Consider the following 22,222-nt stretch of genomic DNA (forward strand, 5'->3'; position numbering starts at 1 on the left):
TATATATATTAGTTTCGCATGCCCATATTTAAGCATCCCTCTGAGTCCCTTTATGGGTATCCAAGGGGATATATTTAGTCACTTAAAAAAACAAAAAAACCTTATGCGCATACACAAAGTATCATTTGACAGCTTGTAGCTCCATATCAATGAAAAGACAATTATTACAAGTATGTGACCTTTGTGCTTTGTAAAAAGGATTAAGTGTAGGACTCGGCAGACATAAGGATCCTTGGCACAAGTTCTGATATTACTTATTTAGGGCAAAATATAAACACCACATGATTTGTGTGGGTTTTAGTTCTTTTAGGAAGCATTTTAAACAAAGACATGAAAACCTGTACCTCTATTCTAAAAAGCCCCTTTAAAAATAAGGAGCAATCGTCTCATTTTTCTATGCCGTGTCTGTGCCAGACATGACAAAGGTAGCAGAACAGGTGGAGCAGCTGGGAGCAATACAGAGGGGGAAGGCTGTTAATTCTGCATTTGATAGGGTTAACAGCCAGGCATATAGGCATGGAAAGGAGCTCAAGATGCCTACTAGTCCTTCTGCTTAAAAAACTGCATAGGTGAGTGGCACTAAAAGGCCATAGTTAAGTGTTGGCCAACCAAAATTAAATTTCTGGCTTCATATTTAAAGGCTGCTGCTAGAAAGTAAAGGGTTGTCTGAGCATGGTCTAGGACTGATCTCAGGTAATGCAAATTAAGCATCACTTTTTATACTGTGTGATTTATCCTCATCTGCTCTAAGCACATAATGTATACTTTCTGTATGTTTGCTGGTGGAAAGTATTATATCTTATTTTTTTTATTAAAATGTCACCAACGTGCCCTTGAAGTGCCTAAAGGTCATAAAACCCACAGACTAAGATGCATTGGGGGTAATATTCATTAGTGTGCCTCTTAAGCATTATACTGTATGTAAGTGACTATTAACAGATTTTTCTTGTACTCACAAAAACAATTAGCACCTTTAAAAAGAAACATATTTAAGAGGGTGCGCTAGCTCTCTGCTGGATGTTGGGATTTGCACATTACATATATTATTTGGTTGCATGCAATATGGCAGTTTATAGAAATGGTTACAAACATATGCACTTTTACAGAAATGCTTTGCAATTATTGTTTAGCTTAAACATAAAGACCCAGCATCCTACTGAGTTGATTACTTCAATTACTGCCACTGCACAATCCTGTCTTGGTGCAGGGGATCAATGTGCAATGAATCCCAGCTTGTGGATGCACTTGCTTTTTATCCTGACATATTCTTCTTTATATTGCTGATATACAAAATGATACAACATAGAGGTTCAAGGTTAAGCACAGAATAAAGCAAAAACACAGGGACTATTAAAGCATTTCTATTGCTTACTGTATGCATATTGTAAATTGAATAGAAATAACCTATGTTAGAATCAGACGTATAGCTGGTATAGTTTTATTTGATGTAATCACTAAGAATTTCTCTCTGTTCTTGCTTTTCTACAGTTCAAAATAAATCTTAAACACGTACTCTCATCATCAAGATCTGGACACTGGGAGAGCTCGGCCCATAAAGGAAGTACAAAGTTCTAGGGGGTCATTTATTGTTTGGTGGAGATACGATTAAATGTTAGATTAGGGATAGGGAAAGGGGCAGAGAAAGATTTAAATATTAGGATTAGGTTGCATCATTGGTAAATTTCACATTAGGGTTAGGTTTTAACTACCATAAAACAGAGAAAATGCCTGAATACTGCTGTGCAGGAGTGGTTGGAATATATTCTCTGTTTAATTTTAGCTATTACTCAATTACACAGCTAGCATGCTCGGGTGGTGCCACCCCAATGTGTGCACAGGGTTAAGGTTTGAAAATCTCCAGTCACATTCTCACGCATTCATCCCCCTTTACAGCATTCTCTAATATGATTAAATAAAATAAATTAAATGTTCCTATTACTTTCTCAAATCCATAGTCACATGATGGGCTAGGTCCTGCATCCTCTATATTTTGGACTGCAGAGGGGGAGGGTCCTTTTTGGGGTTCGATAGCCTAGTAAAGTGGACATTTCCCACTGGCTGTCGACCAGGGGAGTTGTCCCTGGCTCCAAAAGACTGCAGCAGCATGATGACATCATAACAAGGGGTAGATGGGTTGGCGGTGGCCTGGACTCCAGCACCAGATCACCGTTCTCCATTCCTAAAAGAGGCAATGTGGAGGGTCATGTGATGGTTCAACTCAGGAACTTAAAAATGGGGTTGGAAAGTGTTTTTTTAAAAATAAAATACAAATATTGTGGGAGGGAAACAAGGGATGGGCCGGGGGTAAGGGGCATTTGCTGGGAGATTACTTTGAAGGTTAAAGGATAGATGAAAGGGAAATAAATTCTGGAAGCTGTGCCCAAAAGAAAGCAGGCAAAGGGCAAAAGGTTAGTTACTGGCATTTTCTTTGGTCTCCCTGCAGATGATCTTTCCCCCTCACTGACTTGCCATGCCTTGTTCTGCACTGTCTTAGTGTATAGGCCATCTTGATAGGGCAGGGATTTACTTCCTCATGTCAGTCTCTGGCAAAAACTACAGTGAACAGTGCAGTAGTGACATCACCAAATTTTACTCCAAATTCACCTGAGACTAGCCGTATGAGGCAGTAGTGCCTTCATTTCATACTGCATATACACAACTATGAGTCTGTAGGCAAAGGAGTGCCTAGGCATCCTCACAAACCAAGAAACTAATTGCTCTTTTTTCAGGGTACTGTTTAGGCACAGGTGATATTTCGAAATTTTCCTTATTGCATGGCAAATCGTAACTTTTTAAGTTCAGTTCCACTTTAAGTGATAGGGTTTTTTTTTTCAGGTTTTATAGGATTGATATGGCACCAACAGTTTACCCAGCGATTCACAAAATAAAGTGAGACAGTATAGTAATAAAACAATTCGCCTTTCCCTACAGCTTCCATAGTGCTTTTAGAGTCCAAAGACTGTCACATATTCCAACATACCAATAAGTGCCAGGTATTTCTTCGGCTCCATGCACCAAAAGGATCGGCAAAGGAACAAAGCAAAGGTAAGTATACACTGCTTGGAATGGCAAGGTTAAAACCTGCTGGGTTGCTCAGAAAGGGCAAAGCACAGATTTGTTTTAAACTTCAGCATGTGATAATTACCTGCATATGTCACACCAAATCAGTAGATCCAGGGAGCTTGGGGGCTGAAATCACATGCAAATCTTGACTTTGTCAGTTAAGCTTACACACCCAAAGGCACTTCAACGCTGCTGATGCCACATGCTAGTATTACATTTACAAGCCCACAAAAGCTGATGAAATGGTGTAGAAACAAACACTGCGGGCTCCAAGTTCATATATTTGTTATATATGTTAAATATTTGCCTAAGACACGGAGCATCGGGCTACAGTAATCCTGAGCTGGATTTGCAGACAGTTTAGCATTGCAACACCCAAAAAAAAATGTTCATAGACAAACTTACAATTTTACTTCAGATTTAAAATGATGTTAAAATAAATCTAAAGCCAACAATTTTTGTTTTTTAGCTTATGATAGAATGTGCAATTGTCCCTTGTCAACGCTTGTCAGGATTTTATGGCTGTCTGTATTCCTGTTGGGTAGAATCACTCTCTCAACTTGCCCTGGTGATTACTGTGACCAGGCCAGTAAGTGAGGGAAAAATCCAAACTTTTAGTCAGGAAAAAGATAGGAAGCTGAGTAAACTTGCCATGCTCATGCTGTTCCAATGACAATTGTCTAAGAGAAGATTTTCTCATCCTTGGCGAGAAGTACTCATTTCCTGTTATGTCAACAGGACAAGAAGTGATGTGAAAGCTCCCCACTGGAACACAAATGGTGAAATAAAAACTGATAGGGATTTTCACATTTGCCACTCTATCCAACTAAAAAAAAACACATTTTGGCATAGATCTACTTTACCTACAGGACCAATAATCGTAAAGCCCTTTATACATCTCCCTTTTAAAATAACACTATTACTTACTGTCTGCTATAAATAATAACACAAATGCAATAAATGAAAGCACAGAATAAGTGAATGCAGTTGAAGTAGTTGTATAGGTTAACCACCAGACACATGGCAATGGGACTTATACTATTAGGTTTGCTTGTAAACATGTTCCCAATCTAAAAAATCACCCATTACATACCTCATCTCAAGTGTTTTAGGCACAGTCATGTGACCACAAATTGTCCTGATACTGCAATTATGTTCAGCAGGTGGGCATGATAGTAGGTAAAGATACGTTACTGCAGGAAGTGAGGGAGATGGGTGGAGCTGTAATACTGTAATGATGTGTGGCAGGTGGGCAATATAGTAAGCACAGTTACATCACTACAGGAAGTTATGGAGGGAGAAGCAGTTCATGTACATCCAGACTAAGCAATGCCAGAGCTCATTCTGATAATACCAGCACATGCACGAAGAAAGGCACAGCTTCCGTGTGTCGACAAGCTTAGGAAGATAAACAGTTTGCAGGCCACATAATTCCGTTTTTGGTCCGACAAAACTAAGCCCAGAAACAGGGAAACAGCAGGATCGAGAGGTAATTTAATTATATTAAGGATTGATTAAGAAGCATACTTTTAATGTACATAGTATTGGAATACTGCTATAGAGAAATGTTCATTTTTGTCTGGGAATACACTTAAGTGTATCTGACTGTAAACAAAAAGAGTCAGGAAGTAGCTCCTGCTGAAGCTAAACTGGTAAATGCCTCCCTGTAACATGGCTCTTCATAGGCTCAAAAAAATCCAACCACCTAAAAATCCTTCATACAACGCCTATACATAAAGGGATGCCTATGATTTGGATGGATATATTTATAAGGTCCCTTCACCTTGTAAAAAGTAGTATGTTTGTTCATAGCACAACTACACTGTTGCATCCAAATGCAGAGTAACAGCTGCTGCTTATTCCTTCAGAATTTCTTATTTAGTTTAAAACTGTTGTGTGCTATGCATCACTACTAGGCCTTGTTTGCAGAAACTCGCTGTTACACTTTTTCTACTGCAGATGCCAAGTAAAGATCAATGTTATCAATTAAAAAATCCAAATCATCTATGCAAGCCCTAATTATCAGATTACTGCGTCTAATTACAAGTGTAGAGCAGAGAGCTCTAGTAAGAACTAAAATAGTTTATAGGTCACCAGGCATTGAAAGTAATCTATTGTATCAGATGCAATTACTTGCTGGTTATTAACCTGAGTTTATTATGAAGTTGGTCTTTACATTACATATCATCCCTAGGAGAAGCATGCTGTTTAATTAAATGGTGCCTCTAATTGCAATGAATATAAATAATCATTTCATAGAAACTGGAAAATTGGAAAGCGTTGTAACTCCCCATTGCTGCTTTATGAAAGACTGGAATGATATACGGTGATTATGAATACCCTGGCTTTCATGACGCGGTTATCACAAGCATGTGTTTTTGCAAGTTGACATTTTGCATTTATCACGCAAAAACAAAATGGCATTTATTTCAGGCAACACGAGCTGTGCTCTAGGAACTTGCTATGTGGAGTAAAAAAAAACTGTAACAATAGCAGTTTGATGAGAAATGAATTCATTTTATTTTCATCATTTGGATCAATAACTCTCTGCCTCTACTGTGTCCTGTAGCCTGGAGGCAGTTGGGTAATCAATGGAATCAAACAGAGGAGCCCTTCACCCAGCTCAGAATCGTCTCTGATCTTTTCTGGGAGGACTCTAGACGCTTGTGAAATTCTAATTCATGTCAACTTCATATCAAAGAAATTCCACGGAGGTTTGGTCATAAAGAGTATCATAGTGGTAACGATTAGAAATCTATTTTTTGCTATATGTTTTTATGTCATCCAAGGCTTGCGTGTTCAGTCCACATTGGCTTGCTGTTCCTTTTGAAGTGCAATAGAACACATTGAACGAACACATCTTTTATGCTTTAGAGAATGGTTAAAAAGATATTTAAAAGGGAGGGGAAGGCAAACCTACTGACCATCACCCAATACATTAACAGCAATTTCCTTCAGAAAAAGGCAGAAATAAAATACAGATTGTGTTTATCAGAAGCAGGACCACTGCTGAAAATATAAGGCAAACTGTATTAAACCATGTGATTTTCTCTAGTAAAACGAAGTAGTATAATGCTTCAACTGTATATGAAGTGTTTGGGAATGAAGAAATTCCGCAGCATCCGAAACAGATATTTTCCAGCATGATTTATAACCAGTCTCCTATATGTTCATTTTTTAGAAGAAAAGAAAATTATCTTTTATCCATTAATGTAATTAAACAACTTCTTTGTGGCACTGTAGACAAAGACAGATCTTTTCTCTTATAGTATAATATTTATGTATTGCATGAACTTATAGAGCATCAACAATTTTACGCAGAGCTTTACATCAGTCCCTGCCCTCAAGGAACTTACAATCCAAGGTCCCTATCTCACATGCATACATACAGGGCCAATTTAGACAGGAGCAAATTAACCTACCAGCATGTCTTTAGAGTAAATAGATGAGAGATCCCCTCATAAATGGCTTGCTTTAATTTTACATATGGAACATAATTTATTTTTCCATGGTTAAAGCCCACTTGAGGTCATAGTGATTGATTTGCAGTCAGACAGGCATTGTACTAATCACCTCCGCTTTCCTTTTGCAGCAATTGATTAGGATGTCTAAATATGACTGTTCAGTCAAAAAGGAACCCGTGTTAGACCTAGTGCCTAATGTAATTTAACACACTGGTCAGACACACTTGCAATACAAGCCTCTGTGAGGGAGCTTGTGTGAGGGGCTGGGCTATTCCTCAGCTTTGCCATTACAAAGCACTGTAGTGCGAGTGCTGGAAGCAGTGGTTTTACTAAGAGAAAAAAAAAAATATTTGAAGGCATTTACTATGATTCACTATTCACAACCTGTGGAAAAACAGGATTATAAAGAGATTTAAAAAAAAAGGAACTGTGGTCTAACCAAAAAGTGTCCTGGAATTTCTAGTAGGAGAATTGTTCATCTAACCATCTACATTTAACCTAATTAAAGTGACATTAAAGGATAAAATCCCTCCCCCAGTGCTAATGTAAGGACTTACCATAAATGATACTTCTTGATCCGATCATCTTCTTTCCTGTAGTTTTCAGCTGACCCTCCAGCGCTGGTGCCGGTCTCCGATCCAGCGCCGACTCCTCAGTCTTAACTGGCACTTCCTGTCCCACGGAGTCTGTGCAGGTGCACACTGCTGCATTTACTTACCTTGTTTCTCTACTCATCACCTGGCCGAAGATCTGAACTGCGCATGCGCCCACCCCAAGGTCACTTGTGGCCGCCCGAGAATCTGCAGATGTTCGGACAGGAGTGTGCAGCGTAGACAGGTAACTTTAAACCCTTTTTTACGTTTTTTTTAAATGTTTTTGCATATCAGTAGATATATGCAAAGACTGCTGAGGGTTTAATAACCCATTTATGTGTCTCAGTGTTCAAAGCTATGATGACTGATAAAATGCTAATTTCTTAAAAAAAGAGGACTATGACCCAACCTTTTTTGGCTGTATTTCTCCTTAGGGTCAGAGGAGGACATTTACTAATCTCCTCCTGTGACCCAAAACTCAGCATATAGTGGGCTATTGCTCACTATATGCTGCACCCGGGACAGATCCTGGCAATGTTGTCGGGATCCACCCCTTACCTCAGCGCTGAAGGAACAGAGAGAGGGGAATACATTTGGGGTGTGGTGACTAACCGTCACCGCTCTCTGCAGGGAGAAGATTATGAACTCAGCGATCAGCAGTTTGTGATCACTCTGCTGCAGTGTCACACATTGACTAACTATTGGGATGAATGTATTTCATTCATCCCATAATTATCCTTTACCTAGGAACCCAGAATATTGTGTTGCCTGTGACATCCTACTTTAAAGAAGCACCCCGCCCACCCCTGCACTGCAAGGGTTAACTGCTTGTTTTTCTCTAGGGAACTGAATAAAGAAGATATACTCACCTGAGCCTTGATCCTGCGGCAGAGACCGCTCATCTTTCTCCCCCTACATTACAGTGGTGGAATGTCCCTCGGCATCCTCACATTGAATACACTGTATTGGATGTGATGACTTCCGGGTCATTAGACTGCTGGAGCCTGGGGTAGCCCCACTGCAAGGGTTAAGTTTTATTCTGCCCGGATATATATAGTGTACTATGATTATGACTAAACAAAAATGTTTCCTTTTTGATCAGGTATATATAAAATATTGCATTTGAATCTTATAAAGTTTTCTTTCTGGATGTCAGATAGGGATTTATGCTCCTTTTTATGGGTTTTCTTCATCTTATTTTATATATAAAGACACATTTTTATAGAGCTCAATAGCTGAAGTTTACACACACAGATCAAAGTCAAAGTCATCCTCAAGCAGGCAGCTACTGCTGTGTATTTAGATAACCGTTAGTGCTGTAGGAATCCTTTGTCAGGCATTACATCTTTATTGGTGAGGGCCCGTTCACACCAGTTGCAGTGCGTTCCGGCCAGAACGCATTGCCTCGCATTGTGGCCGGCTCACTTTTTAGTGGGGCAGGAGGGGGCGTGGTGGGCCATTGAAGTGAATGGTACTGTGACCACGCCCTTCGGCTGCAATGGGATCTGCCGCACAGGATCGCAAGGCACATTATTGCCTGCGGTCCGGTGCAATCAAAATGCTGCAAGCACCACCAGCATAATGTGCCTTGCGATCCCATGCGGCCGATCGCATTGCGGCCGGAGGGCGTGGTTACAGTGCCATTCACTTCAATGGCCCACCATGCCCCATCCTGCCCCACTAAAAAGTGAGCTGGCCTCAATGCGAGGCAGTGCGTTCTGGCCAGAACGCACTGCAACTGGTGTGAACGGGCCCTAAAACAGAGACTGCATACATATATATTAAAAATAGACCTAAAAAAACCCTATAACCTTAAACATAGAAATAAAACTGACCAAAAACCAGTAATGCTTTCCTTTAACTTAAAGTACCTGACTTAGAGTTATGGGGAAATAGCTAAATCTTCAACAAAGAGTTGTAGTGTTTTTTTGTTGAGTGTCCTAGGCCTCGTTAGATAGGTGGCAGGCTCCACCGCCCTGTGAAAATCATTTAGGAGGCAGTATTCATATGAACAGGGGTCATCTGCCTGCAGCTTCTGCAGAAAAAGAGAATAATTTCTCAGGACACGAGCTGTTTTTAGTAATAACTGTAGACTAGGCAATTGCACTGCAGGAAAAAGGTTTCTACTTGGCCTGGAGTTCAGCTTTATGCTTCCTTGGTAATGCATAGCATCCCCAAGTTCAGCACCTAACACTAGCTCTTTATACAACATGTATGTGTATGAAATTTAGTCTTCATTGCTTATAAGATAAAGAAAATTGAATTAGGACCCCATTTGCCAGTGCCTAAACTAATTTGCTCTCATATTCAAATGTGTATTTTTTTTATGTAGGTCCTATACTCTCAACATTTATCCACTCTCTTTCTATCATGAAGCAGTTTATCTTCTTTCAGTTTAGGTTGTCTGATCCTTCCTGGAACATGATCTTGTAGGATCAAGTTTGATCAAGGGTTTAGAAAGAGACAGCAAACTTTGTCAATACATTATGCATTATCAAGCCATGCCACAGATCTGCTTTAATTAACTGAGTAGCTTGAGTTAAAAGGTCATTGCACTCAGATCAAATAAGACATTTTGGATTCATGACAGTGGCTTGAACCATCTTGTAGTTCTTGAGGCAGAGATCTCTTGCAGCTATCATTCTGAAGGACACTCTTGGCAGGACAGTCTTGTTGTTTGGTCTTCCTTTTCTGACATATACACAAAGTGTATGAAATTTACAAAAAAGAACATTATATTTATGACTCTTGGCTTCTCCTTTTTTTTTTTTAAACTGGCCCTTTGGCTCGTGTAAAACCTTTCAGCCCAGCTACATTACATAGCTAATAAAAAAAAACACCTGTATGTACACTATTTTGGTTAACGCTATTGCTAGGATTGCTATTGATCAATGTTTAGTACTCATCATTGTACTTATTTGTTTTGCGTAATATTGCATTTCTGCAGTATCATGGTCATTTTTAATAGTACATAGCCCTCTTTCTGTAATTGGTTTCACTGGCATACAAAGGCTACTTGAAAATACTTTAAATATGATTACATACTCAATTATTCATTTCAGGAATCATGTGGAAAGAGGGAATCATTAAAACCATAGATAAATGTGTAGGCACAAACAAATTACAGTATACTTAGACAGAGCCAATTACCCTTGTAGGCCTCTGCTGTAACTGTCACTAAATTGTGGTCTGCACATTCTTTTTTTCCTTTAATACCATTTTATTGAGGCTTATTACCCAAGGAGAAAAAAAAAACCTTAATAAAGCTGAAATATGCAAGTGAAACCTAGTAAGAATTATTGTACAAATTACACAGCAGTGAGGAGATTATCATAGCTAAAAGTATAGATATCTTCTTGTTACAGTAATATTTGTCGTTCTTTAATTACACTCATACATCTTGTCGATGGCAGGTTGATGCTGCTTGGCTAATTTGCCATCTTAATTGTTTTTTTTCCCCCAAACATTTGTATTCTCTGCATTGACGCTGTGCAGTATTAAAGAGGAAAACATATTGATAGGGACACATTAAAGTTGTATGAAAAATGTTACATCGTTAGAAATTCTATTGATGATCACTTAGCAGAGCAGACTAAAATGGCCTTTTAAAGTTGTTGAATTGGTTTAAGTCTTTTGTTCAGATAATTAGTCAGAAACGTTTTGCATAACAAAACAAAAGAGCTACAAATATATATGTCTAGGTTTCCGGCATTGCTTGTCTGGACGGGAGAGGAAAATATGAAGTTATGCATGGTGAAGATTAGATAAAAAGATACCAAAACTGTAATGCTCAAAGAACTTTAAATGTGATATGTTGAGCATTTCCTTAGAGGACAACACAGCTGATGTGTGAACGATGAAGCAGGATTGGGCTGGATCCTAATGAGCTCCAAACATGGCGCTGCACTGCATCCCGCATTATACTTAACAGCCCATAGCTGCAGCTATCAGTCTGTAATCAAAGAGCTATGAATGTCTTTATGGGCTTATGTAGACTAACGTTCTTTTCAAATGCAGCCTTTCACTTTCGAACACAGTGCTGCTTAAATACTTACAACTGGTAAGAAAAGACTGCATTGACCTGCTTTGCCTGCAATTTAAAGAACACTGGGCTATCCCCACACTTCAAGAGATAAGTAGTCATTTTATCCAGGGAGCTAAAATAGCACAGATATACTCACTGCTGGCTCCTAGAGCGGTCCCTTCAGCCTCGCTCCCCTTTGCTCCAGCTGTGCAACATCCTGTGAGTCATCATGTCTAAAACTGTGTATTGGACCTAAGGACACTGAGGGACATTCCATCGCTGGAGCAGAGGGAGACAGGCTGCAGGGATTGGTCTAGGAGTCAGCCAGGATCGTGGTTCAGGTGAGTATATATCTACTTTTTTAGCTCCCTAGACAAAATAAGCACCACTGCAAGGGTTAAGATTTTATTTGCCCAGAGTACTTCTTTAAAACATACCTCAATAGGACACCTTATATCTGAAGAAATGCAAATGAAAAGCAATTCAAACTGTCATCAACACTACTCCATTGAAGTAAATGAGAATCTGGGGACCTGCATTTCAAACATAGGTCAGTCTGCTAGTTAATAGTGATGGGCTCGGGAGTGTTTGCAGCTCCACGTGCCGAGCCCGCTAGGAAGCTGACAGCGCCGGAGCGCCAATCACAGGCAATTACTAGTTAAGGCCTGTATGCATGGAGAAGGAGCAGCAAGGACATTGCGCTTGTAAATAATGAAAGAAAATGGCTCAGCAACCAGAAGACGGACAAAGCTTGTAAAACTACAGGGATTCAATGCAAATAGCAATGCTCACTGTGTCTGGTATCCACAGCAACCATTGCTATAGGTTTACTGTTAAATTAGCAGAAGAAGTCTCATTTTTTATTATTTTTCGCAGCTCAGACAACTAACTCCCACAGTGTATGTTACTTTTTATCCCATGCTTCTAAGTGACGTAGAAACTGAGATAAAGACTTTGACAGTTTACTCCTCTTCATCCCAACCACTCTCTGCAAAGGAAGATGACCTCTTGATTGACAACTCTCTCACTGTCCTTGCACTTTCCACACAAGCGATGTCACAGGAATGCAGAGGGAGAGGGACACTCACAGGAATCAGCAAATGCAATAGAACTGGAAGAGGAGCCTTGTTTGGAGTTGGGAAAGTGCAGAGACAGTCCGATAAGGGCTATCAATCAAGAGGCTGTCTCCTTTGCAGAGCGTGGTCGGGGATAAGGAAAAAATTAACCAAGTAGAAATAATCATTAATTTGGAGCGTGCCTAATTTTTTTCTCTGTGCCTTCATCACCAGAAGATATACTGCAAACTTTGTAACCACGATTTAGCAGCCAAGGTTCTGATCAATGTTTGGGCACAGAGAGCATGACCTTGTTCTGAGTACACTTGATATGTTAGGTGTGTTATATTAACAAATACACTCAGCTTGTCCAGCTGATTATTTAAAATGCTAAACATCATTGTAAGAACAAAGAACACAGATATCCCTTCCTTAGGATCAAATCCCTGTTTATTTCCTTCAAAACTATCTTTCTATTAGCTAACATGTATAAAAATATATATGTATAAAAATGGTGTTTATCAATAATGAGGTATCAATGGTCTGAGTGCAATCATAAAAAATACAAAAACAAAGTTCTAGCACTAAGATGTGTCAAGTCTTTCCCATCTTAGGAAGTATACTAAAAGGCCAATTCAACAGTGAGTCTTCTAAAGTGCCCATAGAGAATTTAATTCACATAAAGTATATTTGAGCTGCAAACAAACCTACACACGATAAATATTTGAAGGCATAGGTTTAAGATAGTTTTCGTCTCCTGTCTTCTGCCCTTTCACAGACACCGACCAATAAAATCCTGAGATTTGGGGAGTGGTGGGTTATTTCTACATAGGGTTCATACAGAGCAGGGTCTTAATACTATTTTATAAGTCTTTTTCTAAGTAAGAATGTGATTTTTGAAAATAACTTATCAGAATGTGAAGCCAAAAGAAAAGTAATGTAACCGCATATGAAGCTGTTTGGCTAATGGCTTGGACTGCAAAGCAAATAGATGGCAATGTGTTATGTAATGTAAATCCAAAAATGCAGCTGTGTGGCTAACAGCTGAAACTGTAAACCAGTACAGGGCATTATCCTGCGTAGTGCCAATCCAGCACACAAAGCTGTTGAGCTCATGGCTCAGACTCAAAAGTATATTTTAAAATGGTCAAAGGTTAATATTCCACTCAGCTATATAAAGTAGCGTTTGCTATGCTTTTAGACTAAATTTTATTCACTGAACTGTTCAGTTAACTCTACTATCGATAATCAATTAAATAAGGAGTTACAGACTGAAATATAACCCCCATAAGACTCGCAAATTTCTAATACTGTGACCAGAGCACATTTTACTGTATGGTTTTTAAGCAAAATGTAATAATAAAACTTTACTTTACTAGGAATTTCATGCTTCTATTCCAGGATGGACCAGAGGCCTTCTGGGTGGAACATCAAATCTTTTAACTGCATAATTGAGGTAGAACTAGGTAACAATACCAGTCTTTTCTCTATTTTGTCATTTCTTAATGTTAAGTTTAGGAATATCAAACACAATATATCAAATGTTTGGTGCAATGAATCCCGACAGCCTGGGTATTTCTTACTTTGCTTTAATTATACACCAATAAATACACCAGTTTTTGCACAATTATAAGGACTGGTATACACATTTTCTGACTGCTAAAAATTACTTTTCCAGGGTGTAACATATATAAAACAGGTCTGTTGTATAGAAGCTTATAATGAAACCGTCCAGCTGCTTGGAGAAAAATGAAATACTTAAGCCTTTCTATTGCAGAAGTGTTTCCACTTAAAGCATGAAAGAAAACTCCACAATTGTCTTTCAGCAAGGACAATTTAATCAGCTACGTACATCTCCACTGAAAATGGGCATCTTCCTATAAACACTGTGAAAAAGCCCAGTCGTGTGGAAATATTTTCCTTGGTGTTTTGACATTTAGTACAAAGATTGGAAATCTTTTTTTATGAAGTCTTCCCAGCATAAGACCGGCCTTGCTGGTATAAAAAAGCTGGACTGCTCAATCACTAGATGAAACCACATCGAGAGTAAACAGTAATATCTTGCCTTAGTTCCATACAGTAAGTAGAACTTCAAAGGCTATATAAACAGTTCTGATTCACAAATATTTGTTGTTTTATCTACCAAATAGTTTGTAATTTTTCTGCCAGCCATCACTATATTCATTATATCTCTGCTAGTCAAGAAGATCGCTCTGCTGCCTCCCGGTTTAGCATCCCTGCTCTCTGTATCCCCTTACCTGCTTATTGGTCAGACGTATTGTTGCTGATTTATTGTATAACAGCAGATTGGAGACAGGGAGGTGACATGGGCCAAGAAATAAGTATCACCTGCTTAACTGTGCAGTATGGTTGAAATACAGTATCTAAATTATAAGACTGGATGTACAGAATTACAGACCCTTTGGCAAGTAAAACAGTAATCATGCAGTATGTATTTACACTGTGTAATGTTTTTTGGAGTCATTAATAACTAATTAACATTGCTGGGACAATATTTTATTCAACTTTATTTAATCTAGAACCAGAGATAGGTCACCTCTGTATAAATCCCTCCACCCCCACTGCTTGCCTACACTATAGTTCCCCATACATATCTGTGCTGTCAATTATATGAATGTAATTGTTTCAAAGGCTTTGAGAGGGGCGGTGTTGTGGGAATATGTATTACATTTCATCCCATAGATCTCTGTTATCCAATAACTGCACATAAACATGTTCAGCCATCTTTATAGGCTTCGCCTAAGATCACAGAAGTAAAAGATGTGAAACATAGATAAATAAAGTGTGCTATATTACTTGCCACCAATGGTGTGCTTGAACAGACTAGGCTACATACTCATGTAATCTCCCATCACAAACATGTCAACAACCCACTTTAGGTACCGATACATAGGTTGGGAAACAATGCTATACATGAATAAATAAGATTCTGTAAAACCCATCACCTTATGGCTTTTTTTACAACTGCACATTTAAAGTGAAACTAAACTCACGAGTTAAATCTTTGCAAAAATGCATTCAAGTACCTTAACTATTACCGAAAATGTATCTTATTTGTGTATCACTCAGCTGTGCATCCCCTCAAGTCATTTCTGAATTTGGCCGACACTGTCACTCCTTCTGGAGGGTGGCAACTTTTGTTCCCCATGGTCCCAGAGTGTGTTGTAAACTAACCACCGCTCCAAGATCACTCCTGTGATGAACTACAATCGCACATTTAGTTTACCAATTCGTATTGAAGTTCTAATTTACCACAGGAGCGAGCCTGGAGTGGTGGCTACTTTACAACACACACAGGGAACAAGGGGAACAAAAGTTGCCACCCTCCATGGACACAAACAATAATAATGATGATTATTTGTAATATTGCACATGACAAATTCTGCTTTCTTGAAAATGTATACAACACAGAGGGCTAGAAAAAAGCCTAAATTCCTTGTAAAGTGGAGATCATTGTTACACACCATCAACAATCAGAAATATCTCACCTGATCACATCTCATCAGACCCAGATAACGTATGGATTTGCTACTTTGTGCAATCAAAGTTGCTCCTTGATCTGTGATCTCCTTACACCACCCAACGTCCACTGTCTCTATAGTGCTGCTATACCGGCCAATGGCTATTAAAGCTGTGGAGGGAAATAAAATAGAAATATATCAGTAAAACAAGCATATAATTTTTCTGTAATACCATCTTTCAACTAAAGGGATATAGCAACAAATTTTAGACTTCCAGACTCTTCTAATTTGCTTGATAAATGGTTATGTTTGTGTACAGAATTTAAATAGCTCCAACAGTTTGTGCAGTGTTTTGTAAAGTAAAAAGAAATAAAACACACACACACACACACATATATATATATATATATATATATATATATATATATTTATTTACACACACAATATGTATATGTGTAAAGTCGAAAAAAGAAACAATTGCACTAATAATCTTGCTGTTACATTCTTTAAGCAGGCACCCTGATCCCCTGTGGCATGCACATTGACTTGCTTGTCAATGGGGGGCAAAAGCTTATTAAGCCTGCCTATCTATGATCACTTAGTCCAGGCCATGGGTTAGAATATGACAGCAAATTCAGGCTGACAGTTCCTATTGTCAAAGTGTACTTTCTGCTATCCCTAACATCGATTCAATTCGTTTTAAATGAGCTTAGTTTACAACAGTCCGGTCATTTGGGGCCGATTACCCATTGTCATCTCCCACACTGCAAGAAGTCTGGCCATTTACAGACACACATATGTTCTCTGGTACAGTTTATTGCTGCATGCCATCACGCTACATCACAAATTTCATAATCCCACCACTGATAACTATTATATTTTAGCTTATCCTAGGCCAAATACAACAGGTTATATTATAATGATTCCATCCTTTAAGGGCTATTAAAATATATGCAGATAATTAAATGTACCCTACGATGGGCATTCGTGTTAGATGCATTGGAATTTATATAGTTAAGTATGACAAATTGATTAACTTGTTCTAAGCTGAATGAATAGAATTACCCCAAACATCCCTAAAGCAATGAATGCATTAGCATTTTGTTTTAGAGATTCCTGTCTTTAGGCTACAAAGTAAAACAAAAACAGGCATTTCATGTGTACAAAACATAACCAGATGAACAATGAAAATAATAAAATAAAATTAACATAATCCAGATCCTAACATGGCAGAGACAGTTATAGAGGCACGGAGAGGCCATGTATCATTGTAATGCAGGCCTGATGACAAGCGGTTTTGTGCTCTGTTATAATTTGATATAATCAGTATATATCAGAAACATTAAACTATTTCACTTAGGAATATGATCATTAACCTTGTTCCATAATTGTCCACGTCAATTTCTGTAAACTCTTCTTTGTTACAATTTGCAAAGCATGTCATTGCTTAAAAAGATCTCATTAGCAATTGCAGGGTTTCACTATGGACCCAGCATAAGCACTCTCAGAACATTAGATATCCAAGGTACTTAAGGTTGAAATAGCATTTATTAAATCACATTTTGTGACTGCTCATTACTAGTGAAAAATGCCCTTGAAATATGGCACACTTGGTTGCTTTCACGGGATGATATTTTCTGCTGCTTCTATGCAAAAATCTCTTCAAAGAATACTTTTTAAATGACACAGTTTAACCCCTCTGGTGCACGATCCTTGTTGCAGCTTCCAGTAGACCAACAACAGGAGAGGTTTTCTGCCTGTTAGTAAAGGATAATCAGCTTTAGTTATTTCTCCGCAATTGTCCTGCAAACTCCACACATAAAATATAACCCAGTTCAGAGCTGTCTTCACTGAATATTTATTATACATTTTTAGAGCTGATAAAAACCTTGACATTTTATAAATGCTGCTGTGGATGAATTTTAGGTCATTTTTCTTTCATCTAAGGGCTTGGTCACATGGTGTCTTTTCATCAATTTTCCCTCAGCCATGGTAAAAAAACAAAAAAAAAACAAAAAGAGAAAGGATATGATGCAATGGAATGGACACCAATACTATCCATTGCATCATTTCCTTTCTCTCTTTTTTTAAACAAAATTGATGAAAAGACACCATGTGATATTTCAGCCAGGAATACATGTGGCAAAAGTGCAGAGAACAGGTCTTTCCTTTTCTTCTGAAGAAAAATAACTAATCCACTTTTGGTTTTCCATCAAAATCTGAAAACTTTTTTTCATCCTCAAGTCAACCTGCCCAATCAGCACAGAACTTAAATGGCATTACTTGCTAATATTAGTACATTTATACTTACCTTTTGCTTAAGAACAATAGCTTTGATGGATATGTTGTGAAAACACACCTGAAAATCATGCCCCCATTAAGGGTCAGCGGAGTACAGCATGCAACAACTCTCTTGAAAATTAAAGTATATCTAAACCCAAGAACAAAAATGTAACGCATTGCAGCTTACCAGTTCGCAGACGTGGTGACTACATTGGGATTTTCTTACTATTTCTCTTTATTTAAACCTGGTGATCCTGCTAGTAACACTTCCTGTCCTAGGATGGCAACACTAACTCACTGCACTGTCTCTATGGAGTGTTATCACCCTAAGTTGCTCCCAACTGATTTGGCCTGCAGAACACATCTCCCTCTCCTTATCTCTCTCTATTACATAGTGGGGAATGCACAGGAAGTTATCAGCTGTCAGGATGTCTTTTTTTGCACTTATCAAACAAAAAAATAAAACACTTTTAATGTTATATTTAACAGATCAATAGAACAGGAAATAAGAGAAGTTCAATGTTAGAGTTTAAATACGTGTTTAGCCTAAAATCTAAACGCAAAGCTGTTTAAACCTCAACACTGGGCCACGCATAGTTTACAAATAGTTTTGCAAAAAAAAGTAACATTCCATGGTGTTATTTGATGTTATACAATTTTTCATTACATTTCAATGCTTGTGAACCCAGTAGTAGTAGTATTAGACACAGGTACATTTATTGTTTAACACTTCATTAAAGATACCGTTGGAGAGGCAATGGAAAATATAAAGCATTACCGCCAATTCATCCCCAAACATCTGCCACCTCCTGTATCACTTGCCCCTTGCCCCTTCCTTTTAGACTGTAGGCAGGGCCCTCCTCACCATCTTGTATTGATTTGTATTGTAACTGTAATGTCTTCCTTATATTGTAAAGTGCTGCACAAACTGTTGGCGCTATATACATCCTGTATAATAATACTAACAAATAATGATCACTTCAATGTTTGCAAATTTATAAATCCTGACAGAAAAGTAGATCCATCATTTCCACTGTATATAAACCAGTGAGAGAGAAGGGAAGCATCAGAGTCCTCTATAAGACTGCCCTGGGGAAAAGCAGTCGTCCGAGTGTCTTACCAATATGTTGACAAAATTATGTGAGTTCTGCTAAGCTTTAGTCAACAACATAACAAAGATGAGGCAAGATTTAGGAGTGACATCTGCATTACTGAGCGATACATGAAACATGCATAGGTACGGTACAAACTTTATATTAGCACTGCCCCTCGGTGTCCTCGTGGGATATTATTTGCAGAGCAACACTTTTGGCTGCAGAGTTATTTTATAATCCCATATAAAAAATAAATATATATACAAATAGCAGCATAGAAATACACAACTCTGTTATGCAACAAATTGAGCAAAGATCTTCACTTTTGGATTTTTCCGTTTCCCTGGTTATTTCCAGTGTTTTATTTACCAAAGACCCAGCTTCATTCAGAAACTTAAAGTGATATTAAAGTCAAAAGTTTTCAAGCTAGTTTAAATTCCGATTAAATCACTTATAATGGATGCTGCTCCTTGTTGTTTTAAAGTTTCAATTTCCTGCAGAATCAGTTGATCCCCTGAGCACTGGCCTTGATTTTCTGTTTTAGGGTGGCTCCTTCCCCTTGCAAGGCCCTATGGAGCCACCCTTGTGCATGCTAGTAAGCTGCGTGTCTCCACAAATACACAGGCACAGCAAGACAAGACACCCCCACCCCCCCCCTTCCGCTCCTCTTTCCTTTTCCAAGCTAGTAGATAGAGAGTGGCTGCAGACTGACGGTCCTTTGTGATCTTGTACGCAACAGAAAGTTCAGGAAAGCTGAGCTGAGAGAGTTGGAGTCAACATAATGACTATAAGAAATGCTTTGCTGGACAGTGTATATTTGTTGGATCTGGATTAATTACTGAAAAAAAAGGTTACGCGTGTAATACTACTTTAACTTTGGAGCCCTTTCTTAAAGTGCAAATCCACCTTTATTTAACCTCTCTTCTCTGACTATGTATATTGCAAGGTTTTTAGCAAACTTTATGTGTGTGTTTTTTTCTGAAAATATCCTTTCCCTACAAAGACAGTTCTTCAGAGTAATGGGTACTGTGGGGAAGAATGTCAATGACTATCAAACCATCCATATACTGTATGTCTGTTTCCTATAATGCAGTGAGAAGCACTTGCGTTTTTAAAGCTGCTATTGATCTGGCAGGAAATGCTGACCAATAACAACACAATAACACTCCAGAAAAATATTTTCTGTGTGTTTTTTTCCTTTTAAAATTACTAAAATAATTACAGCAAATGAAAAATGTCAGTGTTTCTTCAAGTAATCAGATGGGCGCTTTCAACACTCAGTCCACACTCAGTTGGTGAAATGGCATATGACAGTTATGGTGGCTGCATATGACATACAAGAATTCACAAATGTGGAACTTGATATTCAGCTGCCTTGTTGCAAGAGAACAGATTGCTGCTCGGATGCCAATGTGCAATGTTCTGTGAAAAAACATTAAGCTAATAAGAGGGCATGAAAAAGGGAACTACTACAGAGGTGGCCAGACCATGCCAAGAGTCAGATCATTCCACAATGCCCACACCTCATAAGCCAAGCCTGGAGCAATGCCTGGTCAGCACAACAGGTTTAAGATGTTTCCCAGAGTTTCACATCTACTTAAACAGGTTTGATCATTGGTTTTTAATGCATTTCATAATCCTGCTTAACAAATGATTATTCTACACTACAATTGCTATTTTTTTTATATTTTTTGTAATTTTGATAAAATCAGATTTCATATGAACTCATACAATTCTTTCTGACATAATGTTAGGGTACCAAATAAGTTGTACACTGTGGGTGGCAGAATGTTTCTCATGGGTACTTTAAGTGGAGTTCTTCGGGCAATCTGCTCATATCGTGTAAATGAAATACACTGTCATCTGTAAGGCTAATGCCCCCCTACTGTCATTTTATTCAATGTAAGTACCTTGTTTATTGTCCATTACAACATATCCAGTTGTTGTGTTCTCTTAAGACTTAAGGGATAAAACTATCTTCTGATTTCCCACAAAGATCACCCTAGTCAACATTAAAGTGTATCTAAAGACAAAATCTTTTTTATTTATGTGTGTGCATGTGAGCAATTTGAAAGGAGAATTGTGGGTCTGATGCCCATTTGGCAGAACTCTTTGTCTGCTCTCTTCCAGTGCTGACAGTTCAGATCTGCCCCTCACTGTCCCTTGCTTCTCTGTTTGCTGCACCACTATTTTCTCTGCTGCTTCTGCTCTTGCAGAAATGATATCGTCCCAACACCTGACTCTGTTTTAAGCATTTTACAGACGGCATAAATGGGACAGCAGTGTACACTACAAAAAAACATAGGAGCAAGAGGAAATGTTTTTGGCAGAACAAACACACACATATTTTGCATTTTTAAAAATCTATCTATCTATCTATATGTTATCTATCTACAGTATCTGTTATCTATCAGTTAACTATCTGTTAACTATTTATCTGTTAACAATCTATCGGCCAGTTCATATCTCTTGTTGATAGATAGATAGATAGATAGATAGATAGATAGATAGATAGATAAACAGATACTATCTGTTATCTATCTTTCTGTTATCTATCTATCTGTTATCTATCTATCTGTTATCTATCTGTTATCTATCTATCTACAAGAGATATGAACTGGCAAATCCATAAGAATCCCAGATGAGTTTTCAGAAGACAGAATAAGAGAGGTGAAATCTCCAAACTTGCTTAAAATAGAACTGTAGTGGGAAATTGGGGACAGTCATTACTGTCCTCTCATACTTAAAAAGTTGCCTGGATGCCAAGTAGTTCCAATGGCTTCAGTACATTCCAAGGCACTGCCCTGGAACAAGTCTCTCAGTACTTTCTTTAATATGGTTCACACACTTTCTTTAAAGAAGAACTCCAGGAACATTTGTATAAACCCTTGCAGTGTGGCTACCCCAACACTGCAAGGGTTAACTGCTCATTTTTACTCACTTGAGCTATACTCACCTGATGCTCCGAGCTGGCTGTAAATCATCACATCTATACACAATATTTAGATGTAAGGCTGCAGGGAAAGATTCCAATGCTGCTGCGTAGGAGGAGACAAGCTGGCTGGCAGCTTTGGGTGAGTAAAATTTTGTTATTTTTGAAGCTAGACAAAAACAAGCATTTAAACCTTGCAGTGTAGGGGTAGCCCCACGGCAAGGGTTAAGAA

The 22,222-nt window shown here is 38.4% G+C and overlaps 1 protein-coding gene across 1 annotated transcript in view; it reads right to left on the reverse strand.

Moving 5' to 3' along the window:
* The window catches only part of LOC108796870 (F-box/LRR-repeat protein 17-like), a 441,331-nt gene that overhangs the window by 3,842 nt on the left and 415,267 nt on the right, over positions 1-22,222 (reverse strand). The window contains exon 5 of the mRNA XM_018568421.1: positions 15,709-15,851. Coding sequence (XP_018423923.1) covers positions 15,709-15,851 — 143 coding nt within the window. The remainder of the gene's footprint in view (positions 1-15,708; positions 15,852-22,222) is intronic.

Source organism: Nanorana parkeri, unplaced genomic scaffold, assembly GCF_000935625.1.
Source record: "Nanorana parkeri isolate BGI_ZX_2015 unplaced genomic scaffold, ASM93562v1 scaffold1184, whole genome shotgun sequence".
In the NCBI taxonomy this organism is placed as follows: domain Eukaryota; kingdom Metazoa; phylum Chordata; class Amphibia; order Anura; family Dicroglossidae; genus Nanorana; species Nanorana parkeri.